The sequence below is a fragment of the Rhinolophus sinicus genome, chromosome 2, assembly GCF_057876585.1.
Source record: "Rhinolophus sinicus isolate RSI-liver-muscle chromosome 2, RSI-T2T, whole genome shotgun sequence".
Classification (NCBI taxonomy): Eukaryota; Metazoa; Chordata; class Mammalia; order Chiroptera; family Rhinolophidae; genus Rhinolophus; species Rhinolophus sinicus.
Genome location: NC_142502.1, coordinates 175,341,977 through 175,357,790, shown reverse-complemented (window position 1 = coordinate 175,357,790; position 15,814 = coordinate 175,341,977). Strand labels below are relative to the sequence as shown.

The following is a 15,814-nucleotide window of genomic DNA, read 5'->3' as shown; positions in this document are numbered from 1 at the left end:
TCAGACCTATAGACTCAGATAATTGCAAAAAGGAAGTACAGTATATACATGCCAGTCACCATGATAAGCACTTTATGCACTTTTTTATGGTAAAATTTCACAGTAGTCCAGTGAGACAGGTATTATTTTACAGAAGAGGCAACTAAAAATTGGATGCTTTCATTTATTTAAAGTTATATACTTAATAGTAAAGCCAGATATTTAGTAAACAGTAAAGCAAACATTTCCATTACTCTTCTCCACAAAGAAAACTATGAAACAGAAATAAAGTAAATTTAGATTTAAAAAGCAGCATGATTTATGCTACAGTTTTAAATGAAACCAAGGCACACACCTACTCCCAGCATGAAGTGGCTAAAAAGTATCTCTGTCAAAAATTTAAAATCATGTCATTGAATAACACGTCAGCATTCCCAACCTAATTCTTCCCTCATCCGCCACTGTTATTTTATATTTATATATTTCAATTATTAAATTCTCTCGAAGCATGCAGACTGCATATGTTTGACTTAACAATAGACACTGAGCACCCTGAAGGTAAGAATTTTACCTTATTCCTAATAATAACTAAAAATAATATTTCAAGTGCCTTACCAATTACAAAGGCCTTTGACACACATCAACTCAGCAATGGGTGCTAAAAAAATGCTTCGTGAAAGCATTTTTTAAATTTCATGTGAATTTCCAGACACAATGAAATACAGGTTGCATTGCCAAATATAAATGACTTCATTCACTAGCCCAAGCAATCAAAAGTGAATTTATATTAGGACTAATTTTTATAAGTATTAGGAAATAGTATTTTTAAAGTTACTGTCAAAAATAAACTGTAAAGATAGCCTACACAATATTCACTCACCTTACTCTGTCTTTTATAAGCATTCATTTATTACTGATTTCTTCCAGCATCACATTTATAATTGATGAAAAAAAATAAATATACTGCTTTGTGAGAGTTCATGCACAGATGTTAAACTTTTTATGCTTGTTCTATTTCCTCAGATTTTAATTTAATGATAAATGTTATAACTACGGTTCTCAAAAGCACCTAACATGATATTATATGCCTGGTAGCCACCTCAATAAACGTTTTGTGAATCATCTTAAATTAGTACTAGTAAAACAGCTATTAAATACCTGTAAGGCATTCAAATTCAGATTATTGATCCTAAATTTAACATACTGATGAGAAAATATGCTTCCTCATGAACAGTTTGCATTTACAGACTAAATGCATTAAATAATCTAAAAAAGGTATTTTCATATTAGCCGATTTCACTTACCTGATCAAAAAGGAGCCTAAGTTGCCGTTCTGATTCACCAACCCATTTGCTCAGACAGTCTGCTCCTTTTCGCATAAAAAAAGCCACCTTTTTGTCTCCTTGACTGCATTCATTAGCTAATGCTCTGGCAACTAAGGTTTTGCCTGTGCCAGGAGGGCCATAAAACAAACAGCCCCTAGAGGAATAAAAAATCAATAAAAGTAAATTAATGTTATCAGCACCACTAATACCCAATATACAGGATACACCTCTCATATAACCCTGTATTAATGTATACTATAATTATTAGGCACTGATAAAGCTTTTGTAGTATAGAGACAAAAGTTTCACTGTGCTGAGAGTACTCAAGGATATTCTCAAAGCACCAAGCTTTGGCAGACAAAAAATAGTTAAATCAGGGTAGAGTAATTTGGCAAGATGTATCAAAATTTCAAATGTTTTCCCTATGACCCAGAAATTTCACATCTTAGAATGTATCATATAGAAATACTCAAAAGAATGTTATTTTTAAAAATGTTAAAATGGATGCTCAATAGCACATTGTTTTTAATTGTAAAAAAAAAACTGAAAAAATCTAAATGTTATCTATTAACAAAGAACAAATAAATACACTATTATAGCTATAAAATTAACACTAGTGTGGTGTCGAAAACAATAATACACACATTATTAATATGGCAAGGTATCTAGAGTAAAAAGTTGTTAAGAGTACTACTGAATAACCTCATTTACATTGAATGTTTATATGTGCATAATATAGGCAAAATATACATTTAATATTTGCATATATGTATAAAAGAAACTGGTAGAGCATATACAAAATTGTTCATCCCTAAGGAATAGGATTACTTTCTGCTTACAACACTTTCTCCTTATAACTCTGTTTTGTTTAAGTTTCTCCCAAGGCTATAATACTTTAATGACTTTGGAAAAAGTAGTAATTATTTTAAAAATTCAACTTATATTATATTAAAAAAAACAAATAAATTGCTATTATGATTTTTAAAAGCCACTGTAGAAGTAGAGGCCAATTTTTTAAACCACTCAAATAGAAGATAATTCTTTAATAAGATTTTCTACATCCTTAAACACATAGAAAATAAATTAGAACCAAATCTGAATAAAAAGTACCTCCTACTAAATGGAAAGGATAGTTTAACAGTTTAAATCTAAGTCTATTTATGTACATCTTCAAAATATTTTATTCTTCCCAATTCCCTTTAACATAATTTCTCAGCCTTTTCTAATATTTATCTAACCACCCTCATGATCAAACACAATTAATCCGATCATAAAAATTATCAAGCTTACCATTTCAAAAATACCCTATCATTAAGTCAAAGAAACGCTTCGATGAAATAGTGCTTCCAAAGACTACACACCATATAGCATCTAACTCAATGCTATCAGGAGGCCATATTAAGGAAAAACCATTTGGGCAATCCACTTGTGCATTCCAAGCCTGCATAAAGAATCTCATCCCATATCTGACTCTTAAATGCTGAAATGTAAACTTCAAGAACACACTTAGTACCACAGCCTTAAGAGTCAAAAAAATAAAATCTTTCCTAATTTTCATTGCTAGAACACCCCCAAATACATAGGAAATACTTATATTTATAATCATTTACTAATTGAAATTTGATAAATTAACAGTAATAACAAGACTTACCTTGGAGGCTGAATTTTAAATTTTTCAAAAATTTCTGGATATAATAGTGGGAATACTACCATTTCCTTTAGTGCATGAATATGATGGCTCAAGCCACCTATGCTATCAAACCGCACCTTGAAAAAAAGAGAAAAAGATTAAAATAATTTTAACTGTTTATAGATTTTTAAAAATATTTGAGATAGTCTTATGATTCAGAAATACACGCTTTCGGCAGGAACTGTTAAACATAAAGCTCAAAAAATTATTTTTTAATAAGTGCAAAAAACTAAAGCTGGCAGTAAAATTCAAGTTTACATTTCAGTTCATCCCAAAAAAAGCTACCATTTTTTAACCTCTTAGAAACTACAGACCAAGATTAATGCCCAATTTAATACTTTAAATGGGAATCTATAGGAGACATTATGTTGTATTTACACTCTAATAATTAAATGCCTTTTAAAATATCATCTATCACATGCTTTCTCAGCAGGGGCAAAAATTAGCTCCAAATGTGGTAAAAAAATCCTGGCTATTATAATGGTTTGTGACCTCCCAAAGCTCAACTTTACCTGACCAAAAATTTTAATCTTTAATACTAATTTATCTAGATAGGGAGAATTTTTTTCTCCTTTAGAGACAAGAATGAAAAAACAGGTTGAGAAACACTGATCTATTGCCAAGAAGCAACAGAGATTGTTTTTTCCACCCATAACAATTTAAATATCTAAAAGACTTTGTAAATTAAAAAGTTAAAAAACTATATAGAAGAAAGTGATCGAAGGAAACAGTGCCAAAATGCTGACAGTGATTACCACTGGGTTCTGGGAGATTTCTTCCCCTGCTTTATTATGTTATGATACTTGAAAATGTTTTACAATGAATGTATTACTATGATAGAAAAAACTAGGTAATCTAGAAAAATAAATACAGAGTTTAAATAACAGAAACATTCTAAAAGAAGCTAAATTTTCTTGTACATGATATCAAATGTTAAAGAATTAAGTTACTCTAATTGACTGGCAGATGCCTAAAACTAACTAGATTCAAGAGTATGGTGGTGGTAAACCAAATAAGCAAAGATCACTAAGCAAAGTCCTCTGAGAATGTGAACTATTAGAAATGAGATCCCGAAATTTCCTTAGGTCCTCACAAATAAAATAAATATTTTCCCCTGTGACATCAGATTGGAGGTAGCTAACATTACATTTTCAAATATATACACAACTCCATTTGATAACTTAAGTCTCTCATATCAGAGTCAGTTAAATTATGCTGAAATGAAAGGTTTATGAGAACAAAGAAAAAAATATCAAATACATTCTTGGTTATGCAGTAAACTTATTCCCAACTATCCCTCCAAAAAAAGATTCTACCAACAGTAAGAATCTATCATGTCTTCTAAATCTCAGCTCTCTTTTCATGCTACATAATTTCCCTGCGTGCTATTATCCATTTTCCATAGTGATCTCAACTGTTTTTACACTAGTGACCCATATCCAAATTCCTAGCCCAGATATTTCTAGTTAATGCCAAACCTACATAACCAATTTCTATAAGTTACTTCAATTTGTGATATGCCAGATACCTAAACATGTCTATAACTAACTAAATCACCTTCACACCTGAATTACATTTTCCTTCTCTTATGTTCCTTACCTCAGAGAATGTAACCATCCATTATTCCACCCAGTCTCTTACACCAGAAACCTAGGTAATACATTCAACTTGTTTCTCTCTCTCATTCCCCAAAAGCAATTAATTCGCCAAATTCTGTCATGTCTGAATTTTCTCCTGAATTCTGTCAAGTCCATATGCTACTTCCTTCCACTGTTACTCTACTTTCTACCACGACCATTACTCCAGGTTACAACTACATCCAAATCAGTCTTCCTAATGTCCAGCCTTGTTTCCCTCAAGTTCATTAACTACATCACATAAACAGTGATCTATCTAAAATACAAATCTGATCATGAGCCCTGAGCAGCTTCAACAATACCCCACTGCTTATCACAGTTAATGGGGCCTTGCCATATTTGTCAGCATCACATGTGACCAGAGTGCTACGTTCCTAAATATATATATCAAAACACTAATAATGGTTGTATCTGGATTTTCTACTTTTATTGTGTGTTGCTTTAGAAACAAGTTATAACCTTTAAAAAACAAAGGTCCTTCTAGGAAAATATTTACAAAACTTACTGACTTATCAATGTTCATCGGATCAACATCAGCCAAACTGGCACCCACTTTGACGCGTTCCCGGAGAATACCACTAGCTAAATCTTCTGTTCTTAAGTTCATAGGCAAACACCTGAAATTCATAAAAAGTCAAGTAGGTAGCATTAAAAGTTTCACATTGTTAATGTCAAAATAAGTTTAAGTCTCTGACACATTTTTACCTCTCTCCTTTTTTATCATAACCCAGAAAATAACACCAAAGAATTTCACGTTTTTAAACCTTTTCTAAATTCTTTTCAACAGACCAAAAATAAATTTATTCACTAGATAAAACAAACAAGATTATTAATCTTATTTGTCCAAAAAGCCCAATCTATTCCAACTTAGAAAACATAACCTATATTATACAAGTATAATCTTATCCCATATTATACAAGTATAAAATAAAAACAGATTGACTAAATGTACTATAACATGTGGCATTAAATGAACTCAAGCTTTATTATATTTAAATTTACCCTCAGATATTATGTGGATATGTCTTACTCAGCTTACCTGACTGAGGGAATGTCTCTCCCTTTTATTCAAAGGAAACCAAATTTAGACCACATTTTAAGAACTAAGCTTTACCATCTTCTGTGTAACTACTTTAAAATAGATCTTTAGCTACCTCAAATGCTATACTTATTATTCCTAAGAAAATATAATATACTTACTATTTTAATCGTGCTTAAACACTAAAAAAAATGACATAAACAGCCTCCAAAACGTATAGCTTCTATAATGAATGAAACTTCAATTCATTCACATTTCTGAATCCTAACTTCTCTTAAAAGCAGATATCAGAACAGTTCACATTAAATTCCTTTATTTAAACTTAGATTTTTCTCTTACATTTTCTTTACATCATCTATATGAGGAGTTGTCAGCATACAATTTACACCAATCCAAACTTGTTTCCAAGACTTGCTAACTGAAAACTTGGTATTTCTATGACAGATAGATATCACCAAACTACAGAAATGTTTTGCCAAATGTAAATTTTGTTAAATATAATTTACCTTTCAATATTATAAATATAAGCTAGAAAATTAACTCAAATTTTCAATAAATTATAATTTGATGCTTTAATTATTTACTAGACAAAATACTGATTCTCTCCCTCAGTGAAAACTTTGTGGTTTTAGTGAGCCATGGAGTAATCAGTCATTTACCGTAGCTAGACAAAGACCACCAGAGGCACTCTTTCAACCAAAAATAACACAAATTTTCCAATAAAATCCAAGGGCTTCTGAGATCATTCTATTAGAAACCAAATCTTACTCCAAGTGTTGTAATTATTATAAGCATCTAAAATCAGCATCATTAAATGGATTTTGATTAAAGAAGAGGTATGGAGAAAATGGCCGCCATAAAGGTTGATCTCTTCCCCATGGCTCTTTTTCCTTTACCTTCTACATACTATTTTATTGAGTACTTACACAGTCAGTTATTTACAGCTCTAAGACATTACTAAGTAAAAACCAAGTCAGAGCATTACTCTAGTCTAAAATATGTGTTGAATATTAGTGTTAGCAAAATACTATTATAAACAAGAATCCCATTCAAAAAAATAAAAACTGTTCTTCCTTTATTCCACCAGAGAAGTAACAACAAAAAATTTACTAACCTATTTCTTGCTCTTGCCATGCTCTTTGATTTCCTTCTTTCAAAGCGTTCTTCATCAGAAGAAGTTGTGTCACTACTATGAATGGCATGCTTCTTTCTCCTATTTAGAGTAAAATCCTTAAAATTACAGCAGCACATGGCTTTTAAAAGCACATTGTAAGTATCATTTCATCATTTCTACAATTAGCTTAGTAGAAAATACATACATTCATCCATTCATTCAGCAATTATTTATTGAGATCTTTGCAATCATGTAGTATACATCTAATGAAGTATAAGAACAGTAAGTTCCACAGAGAAAAAGAAAAAATGGAGGAGAATAGGGAGCCTACAATTTTTAAATAGGGTAGTTCATTCAGGAAGGCAGTCAAGTAACAAATTTATCCCACAAACATACTTGTACACATGTAAAATGATAGTATGCAAGGGTATTCATTATATCATATTCTGTAATAGCAAAAGACTGAAAACAACCTGACTCTCAACAAAGGACTAGTTTAAAATTATAGTGTATCTATAAATGTAGTATTATGCAACTATAAACATAAACGTGAAATTTCACAATATTGAAAAGACAATTAAAATGAATTAAGTAAAAACAGACAAGGTGTAGGACAATACTCACAGCACATTTTATGTAAAAAGGAGGGGGTAACAATCAACATATCTATTTGAACATATATATATATATATATATATATATATATATATATATATATATATATATATATATATGAATATATTCCATAAGGATATACAGACTAATAACAACGTTACTATGAGAAAATGAGAGACTACTGAGGCTAGAAAAAAAGCCTTTCATGTTCATCTTTGATTTTTATTTTTTTTTGAGCCATGGGGAATACACTACCTTTTCAAAAACCATAATAGACAAAAGTTTCAAAAACAAAAATCTCCTTTGTACCTACACGTAAATGAAAGGGGAAAATGGGGGCGGTGGGGGGGGGAGTAGCAAAAACTAATTGAACCAATGCTGCAAATGAAAGCAATGTGAGTCACTTAGATTCAAATGTACTGAGAGACCAGAGAGCTGTGTGGCTTTAGGGAACATAATTGTTAGAACTAACTATTCCAGGCAAACTGAATCACATGCAAGACAATGATTAGTCACTAATTAAAGAAAGAAAGATGCTCTTTTGTCCCTCATTGGCATTATCATTAACACCATCAATATCTATATTGTAATTATAAGGCATTATATTATGTATTATTTAAAGGACATAGCTAAATGACAGATGTAAGTATTTCCTCCTTTCAAAACCAGCAAAACCTACCTGATATGGCTTCTTCTTGCTGGAGATCTGTGAATATCAAACAGTGTGTTTTCCCTCTTTTTCTGATGAGCTGGTACTTAAAGAAAAAAACAGGATAACAGGAATAACTAATAATAAATTGGTAAGTTGATGTGTTAAAGGGGTAGAAACTACTTCTGTTACCTTTCTGAAAAGAAACTAGTCACAAAAACTCTGTGGTATAAGTTGCAAATAAGTATTCTAAAAAGATGTTAAATTAAATCTTTGTAACTACTGGTTAAAAACAAATTTCTAAATACAACACTAAAAGGACAATCCATTTTTTAAAAATTGATAAATTGGAGTTCTTCAAAATTACAAATTCTGCTCTTTAGAAAACAATATTAATAGCATAAAAAAATAAGCTACAGACTGAGAAAATATTTGCAAATCACATACCTAATAAAGGACTGACATCCAGAATACATGAGGAACTCTCAAAACTCAGTAATAAGAAAATAAACAATTGAAAAAAATGGGTAAGAGATTTAAACAGACAGCTCACAGATAATATTGGCAAATAAGCACATAAAAAGATGCTTAGAAATGTAAATTAAAACTACAATAATAAATATGCATTAAAATTAATTTTTAAAACTGACCACATCAAGTGTTGGCCAAAATATGGACCAACTAAAATTCTCATACACTCTTAGTGAGAGTAAACTGTATAATCATTTTGGAAAACAACTGGCAATTTCTTAGAAAGTTAAACATACACCTAATCATAAAACCCAGCCAATCGACTCCTGGGTAATAAGGAAAATGAGAACAAAGACTTGCACATGAATGTTCAAAACAACTGTATTTATAATAATAGCCAACACTATAAATGTCAACAAGCCCAATGCCCATAGAACAAATGAATGGATAAACAAATTGTGATACAGTCATACAACGGAATGCTACTCGGCAATATAAAGAAACACACTATTGTATTCAACAACATGGATCAGTCTTACAACAATTATGCTGAGAAAGAAGTCAGACAAAAAAAGGACATGTACTATGTACTATATATACAATTTGAAAAAATGTAAACTAATCTATAGTGACAGGAAACAGATCGGATCAGTGGCTGCCTGAGGATTGAAAGTGGGGTAGGCACAAGAAGGTAAGGAGTAGATTATAAACAGGCAGATGAAATCAGGGAGTTGATGAATATGTTCATTATTTTGACTGTGGTGACAGTCATAGGTATATCCCTAAGGTATTTCAAACTTGCCAAATTTACACATTAAATGTGTACAGTAGCAATGGACTGTGTTCAATTATACCTCAATAAACTTTTTTTAAAATCTAGAAAAATGGTCCAGTCTTTTATCTGTCCCAACACACCTCCCTCATTATTAACAGGACTCTCTGTGACAGTGACTTAACTGGAGCACAGAAGTATCTGCATACTTGGATACTTCTCCTGGATAGCTTCTCCTGAGATAACTCTGATTGCTTTCAGAGCATCAACCATTGTTTCAGAGTTTGAGTAAAAAGATCTAAGTTCTTCCTTGAAAATATTATGCTAAGTGAAAGAAGCTAAACACAAAAGGTCACATATAGGCAAATCTACAGCGACAGAAAGTATATTAGTGGTTGCCAAGGACTGGGGGAATGGCAGTGTAGAAGTAATAAAATATTAATCGCATCAGACAGTGGTGATGACTGCACACCCTTGTGAATATACTAAAAACCAACGGATTGCAGAGATAGAGATGAAAAACCAGCGAAAATGGGGAATTTCACCATGAATTATATCTCATTTTTTTTAAACTGGAGGAGATTAATAGTGATAGAATTTCCCAGGAGCTGGAAAAAATCAATAAAACAGTACCTGTGGAACTTATCACTTGTCATTAGATTTAAACTCTTTCCGTCTCAAAAAAAACCTAGCTTATTGGCCAAGCTGCAGCCAGCAGCCATATACCACTTTTGTGACTTTGGATAAATTACTTAACCACTAGAAACACAGAGATACTTGCCCTAAAGAACTACTATAACTGAAGATGCTTGCTCAATAAACTATAAAGTAACACAAAAGTACGAGCAGTAGTTATTATTAAATTTAAGGTTGTTTAAATAAAATGTGCATGCTCTATGTAACTCTATATTGCAGCTATGTACCTGTACTTGAATTTTCTTTCCATTGTATGTGTGAAGAGAAGTATATAGGAAAAGAATGCATGGAATCTACAAGAGAGATCATTCTTTTAAATTCAGCAGCATTAATTTTTGAAAGAGGTGGAGCAGAATAAGCTACTTAACTATAAAAAGAAAGAAGTTATTTTAGTCTCCTACCTATTGGAGGTGCTTGGTATCGATCCACTGTTTTTCTTTGTCTCAAATTATATGGTCTATCATTTTCTTCTCCTTCTGCCTCTTCAACTTCTATATCTCCATCCTCCTCTTGAGATTCTAGTTTCACACACACATACACACACACAGAAGCACTGTTTTAATCCACAAGGATTGGTCCACTCTAGAACTCTTTGTTTACATTTTATCTTTCACTCTTTTGCACATATGACATTTAAAAGTATCAGCATTTTATTATACAGCACAAATCAATATAATTAAAAATGAACCTAGATGCCTTTTCTACAAATAATATAGTTCTCTGCTAAATATATATATGATCACATTTGATATCTTGATTTACTTATGACCTTTCAATCACTTTGGTCATACAATGCAATAGAAGATGATTCAAATTTTACTACAGCAAATTTCATTCAATGCCCAACTAACCACTGAATAAGATTAGTATTCAAATACCACTTGGTAATTCAAAAAAATATGTTTACAAGATAATTACTAATGTTACAGCAAGAGCAATTTTTGTTGGCAGTAGAACAGTTTGTTAGGCCTGTTGACAACAGGTAAGCTTGGATTAATTATATTTTGGTAGGAAGATGTAGTATAAATTGGGAGGGAACATGAAGCAGATTTCCGGGTTGTTGATATACTGTAGTTTATTTCTTGACCTCAGTGATCACTTTATGATAATTCACCTAGCTATACATGTAAAAAAACAAATTATAATGTACACAAATCCTAAAAGTTTATTTTTAAAAACTGGTTTGAAAAATAGTTTGCCGATAGCTATGAATGTAATATCTACTTACAGTTTAAAATAAAAATCTAATGAAAATTTATAGGTGTAAGGTCCCCAAAAGCAATATACTTTATGATTAACTTTTTAACTACATAATGAATTATCACTGTAATACAATCATAGAAAGGCATAGGAAAAATTTCAAATTGCCAGTGATGCTGAGTGAAAAAGGAGACTAAAATGCAAAGGGTTTTACATTTCACTCATGACATTTAAAAGTTTATTCTAACTTTTTAAATTTTGCATTATTAGGTTATAGAGAAAATCAACAAATACATTACTTATCTAAATAATACTATAAATTACTTGTGCCCAAATAAGTTTCCTTAAACCTTCAAAAAAAATTACTTTTTGAAAAATGCCTGCAAAGTAACACACTATTTCTTATGGGAAGAAATTCTATATGTGGCAAATCTACTTTGGAAAATCTACGAAGGTGTTCAGTTAATGAAAAGGCAAAAATCACATTATAAATCTGTCTCACCTATACTGATTTTCTCCAAAGGAAGCAATATAGAGGTTCTAGCTGTAACAACAATAATATTCGCTCAATAAAGTACCTTCATTAGAAATATAAGCTCTTTAAAACTTGTTAATAATATAGTAATTACAGAATATGAGAAATAAACCCAATCTTCTCAATCTAAGCTACGTGAACAGTGGGAGCCAGGAAGATTTCCTGGTAAAATGCAGGTACCCTGTATTTACAATATACCAAATCTTCTGAAAATCCATTTCAATAAAGACTAACTCCTACAGAATTAAATCCTATAGATGTACTGGTCATTAATTTATAATCCTTGGGGCAAATGTGCTTTCATCATGTTCCCAGCTCCAGCCCTACAAAATCAGTTGGCATTCTTCAGTCCAGAACCCATAGTTGCCTCCGAAAAAAACAGTACAGCCCCCTCCATTAGTACTAGCAGTCCCTCTTTCTCTAAACTTCACCATTTTCACCTCAATCCATGCTAAATTTGGAACCCAAATAATCAGTTTTAGAGGCTATGGATAGAAGGTGACTATGGATAGAGGTTTCCAGTTAGAAGGTACCTAAATACAAGAGGCCTCACCTAACAAGCAAATCAACCCATGGCAAATGCCACACCAGATTAGGTCATTTAAGGACTACCAATAGCTACTAATAAGATACATTACTTAACGTATAGTGTACAGTAAGGGCATTTTTCCAAATCCAGCAAATGAAAACTCAGAATGCCAGTTGAATAAAAATTATTCCAAATTATACAAAATATAGACCTCTATTGCCAAAAAATCACCTACCCAGCAATATTACACACATATTATTTGCATATTTTTCTTTCCTTCCACCTGAGCTTTCTAGTATTTATTTCATAGGGTGCTTTACAAACCTTCTTCTTCACCCTCTGTAGAGACTTCATGATGATTTTGTATCCCATAACTATTTCTTCTCAGTGACTTTCTTCGCCTTTTCACTCTTGAATACATATCCATGTTTTCCTTTTAAAGAAAGAAATCTGTCAAATAGTAACACGGAATTTATTCCCAGCTATAAATCTTATAACCCAATGGAACATGCTCACTCATTAAAATTTACTGAGCATCTATTTGCAAGGTACAGATTCATTAAAATGAAGCTTCCTGAATTGCAAGGGACAGTTCAGGAAGGGACAATGAGAATAAATAAATAAAACTTAATTTTTTTAAATCGAAAATTATAATGCCACAGACATATTTTCTCCCTCAAGCAAATAACAGGCTAGTAGGATAGAATAAGTCACAGGTAACTATAAAAGAAAGTAAAACAAGTTAAATGACATATAGAAAGGTACAAAGTAGAATTCAAAGAGATGACCCTCCTTTTGATAAGGGCTGGGAAGAGAGGCAACATTTGCAATGAACCTTGAAACAAAGGTAGGATTGCATCAGTCCCTAACCAGAAGTATTAAGAGGAGTAAAAGATAGGGAACAAGAATGATTTGTTTGGGGCTGGCGGGTGGCTAAGGCGGTTAGAGCTCCATGCTCCTAATCCGAAGGCTGCAGGTTCAATTCCCACATGGGCCAGTGGGCTCTCAACCACAAGGTTGCCGGTTCAACTCCGAGTCCTGCAAGGAATGGTGGGCTCCGCCCCCTGCAATTAAGATTGAACACGGCACCTTGAGCTGAGCTGCCACTGAGCTCCCAGATGGCTCAGTTGGTTGGAGTGTGTCCTCTCAACCACATGGTTGCCAGTTCAACTCCCGCAAGAAATGGTGGGCTGCACCCCCTGCAACTAGCAACGGCAACTGGACCTGGAGCTGAGCTGCACCCTCCGCAACTAAGAGTGAAAGGACAACTTGAAGCTGAATGGCATCCTCCACAACTAAGACTGAAAGGACAACAACTTGACTTGGAAAAAAGTCCTGGAAGTACACACTGTTCCCCAATAAAGTCCTGTTCCCCTTCCCCAATAAAATCTTTCGGGAAAAAAAGAATGATTTGTTTGTATTTGGGCAATGGTGGATGAGAAGACAATGGTGAAACCAGATTATGCAGGCCAAAGTGTTTTTAATTCAGTACACAATAAAAAACCATTAAAGGTCAGACCAGGAAAGTTACAGAATAAAAACTGTACTTTCAGATGACTCTTCTGGCAAAAGTGTGGAGGATCTTTTGGGGGAACGTTGTGGCAAGTAGAGTATGGATAAAAGAAGAAAGAAAGCAATAAAATCCTAAGCTCAATTGGAAATGAAGAAGGAACGATTTTGTTAATTCAAGAAAATCCAAATGCTGTTCACTATTCCTTTTTATTCCTCAATCAAAATAAAAAATTGCAAAGGTTGTTAAAGTTAATATACTCACAAATTCTGTATCTGTCCACATTCGAAGTCGTTCTACTTCTCCTGATCGACGATTCCGTCTGATGTTAATGTTGTCCATTTCTTGTAGTACAGCTTCAGCAGTACTACAATCATATAATAAAACCAGGGTTTATACAATTATGGAACCATACAGTGTGTCACACACATAAAAGAAGTCTTCATCAAAGCATAACTAAATCATTTCTGATAATGTAACTGTATATAACATCCCAATATCTCTTTCTGAATTGGTATCCATCAGAAGATAATGCCCCACAAAAAGATAGAACCAAAACATTTTCTACCTTAATATATTTATTAAAGTAAAACTTACAAAATAGTAGACTTTTGCTTATAAGGCTCCAAATATCTAAATACATAATGCCACTACAAATAATTGACTGCAAGATCCAAGGCACTGGGAAAAAAAAGTAACTAATTCAATCTTTATATTTGAAGATGATGTTAAGAATTATACAGGATAAAAGATTTGTAAAAAAAGTTTAAAACCAATAAGGTAACTGAACAGGTATTTTAGAAATTAGAAAACACTGACATCCCCGAAATAGATGCTGACATTAGCATACTTTATCTTTTAAACACACTTAACTTTTACATATATCTAAATACTGATCTAAGTACTTAACAAGTAATAACTAATACTCATATTTGACTTTACCACTATAGAATATAATTTCCTCTCCTGTCAATAGGGATTGTACTGACCTCCCTTCTCCAGGCCTTTGTAAAGATTATATTAAGAAGAACAACATTTCATTGCATGTAGATGCTAAGTAGTCAGCTAGGCTCACTCACTAGCTACATCCCACACAGCCTGTCTCAAAAGACCTTCAATTCAAGTCTTGAATAAGCAAAACTATACTTATTATATATCAGTAATGGAAATTTCCTTGAAAATTGTCAAAAATACAATGTTAAATGAGAAAATACTAAATGACTATAGTAGCAAAGATAGAACAAAATTATTTTATAGTATCTAACTAGGCACGAGAGTTTAAAAAGAATGAGTAAAATTTACATAAATTCTATTAAATCCAGTAAACTAACTAGAAACTGACAATCACTGCTAACTACTGTTAATTCAAATTAAGTTATAAAATAATCATTGCTAAGTCAGTGCTTAAGTTATTTTTTAAAACATAACGGGCTTAAAAATTAAGTAATTAAATCAAACTGCTTACTGCATAAGCATTCATACCTATTTACTAGTTGATCAAATAACAAACTCTGGTTCACGCTTTCAAATCTGTTTTTCCTGGAACGACAACTTTTTCTGACTTCCATGTCACCATTTATACAAGAAAGGTCTCCATCTCCCTTCTTTTCCCCTCTAAGGGGATGGCTTCGAAGGGCTATAAGAAGAGAGATATTTCCATTTCAAAGTACAGAGTATAAAAAGAAAAAAAAAAGAAAAAAATTACTTTTAAAACACTACCAAAAGTTTAATATGACCTCTTAAATGGTTTTAATATCCAATAATCTAAAATTTCTATAAATGTTTAATCTGTCATAATAATTTAAATTATTTCTGTTGTACTGATTTCTCAACATTTAACAATTATATACGTATTTACTATTACTAAAATCCAACTGTCATTTCCAACTGTATGCTGAGCATAATAGTAAATCATTCTATTTTACCCCACTTTATGTTTAACTCTAACAACATTATAAGAATTTCAATACTAACCAGTTTCATAACAGAATACTCACATAAGCTACTATGTCCGTTTGGTAATGTAGCACCAGGCTGAGAAGTTAACCTAGAA

At 32.1% G+C, this 15,814-nt stretch overlaps 1 protein-coding gene across 4 annotated transcripts in view; it reads right to left on the bottom strand.

Annotated features, from left to right (window-relative positions):
- ATAD2B (ATPase family AAA domain containing 2B) overlaps positions 1-15,814 on the bottom strand; it is a 113,254-nt gene that overhangs the window by 75,612 nt on the left and 21,828 nt on the right. For all 4 annotated transcript variants that reach the window (XM_074331748.2, XM_074331743.2, XM_074331746.2 and 1 more), the window contains exons 3-12: positions 15,759-15,808; positions 15,244-15,397; positions 14,026-14,128; positions 12,576-12,684; positions 10,389-10,505; positions 8,079-8,154; positions 6,785-6,883; positions 5,137-5,248; positions 2,956-3,071; positions 1,284-1,458 (exon numbers count right to left, since the gene is read on the bottom strand). In XM_074331748.2, coding sequence (XP_074187849.2) covers positions 1,284-1,458; positions 2,956-3,071; positions 5,137-5,248; positions 6,785-6,883; positions 8,079-8,154; positions 10,389-10,505; positions 12,576-12,684; positions 14,026-14,128; positions 15,244-15,397; positions 15,759-15,808 — 1,111 coding nt within the window. The remainder of the gene's footprint in view (positions 1-1,283; positions 1,459-2,955; positions 3,072-5,136; positions 5,249-6,784; positions 6,884-8,078; positions 8,155-10,388; positions 10,506-12,575; positions 12,685-14,025; positions 14,129-15,243; positions 15,398-15,758; positions 15,809-15,814) is intronic.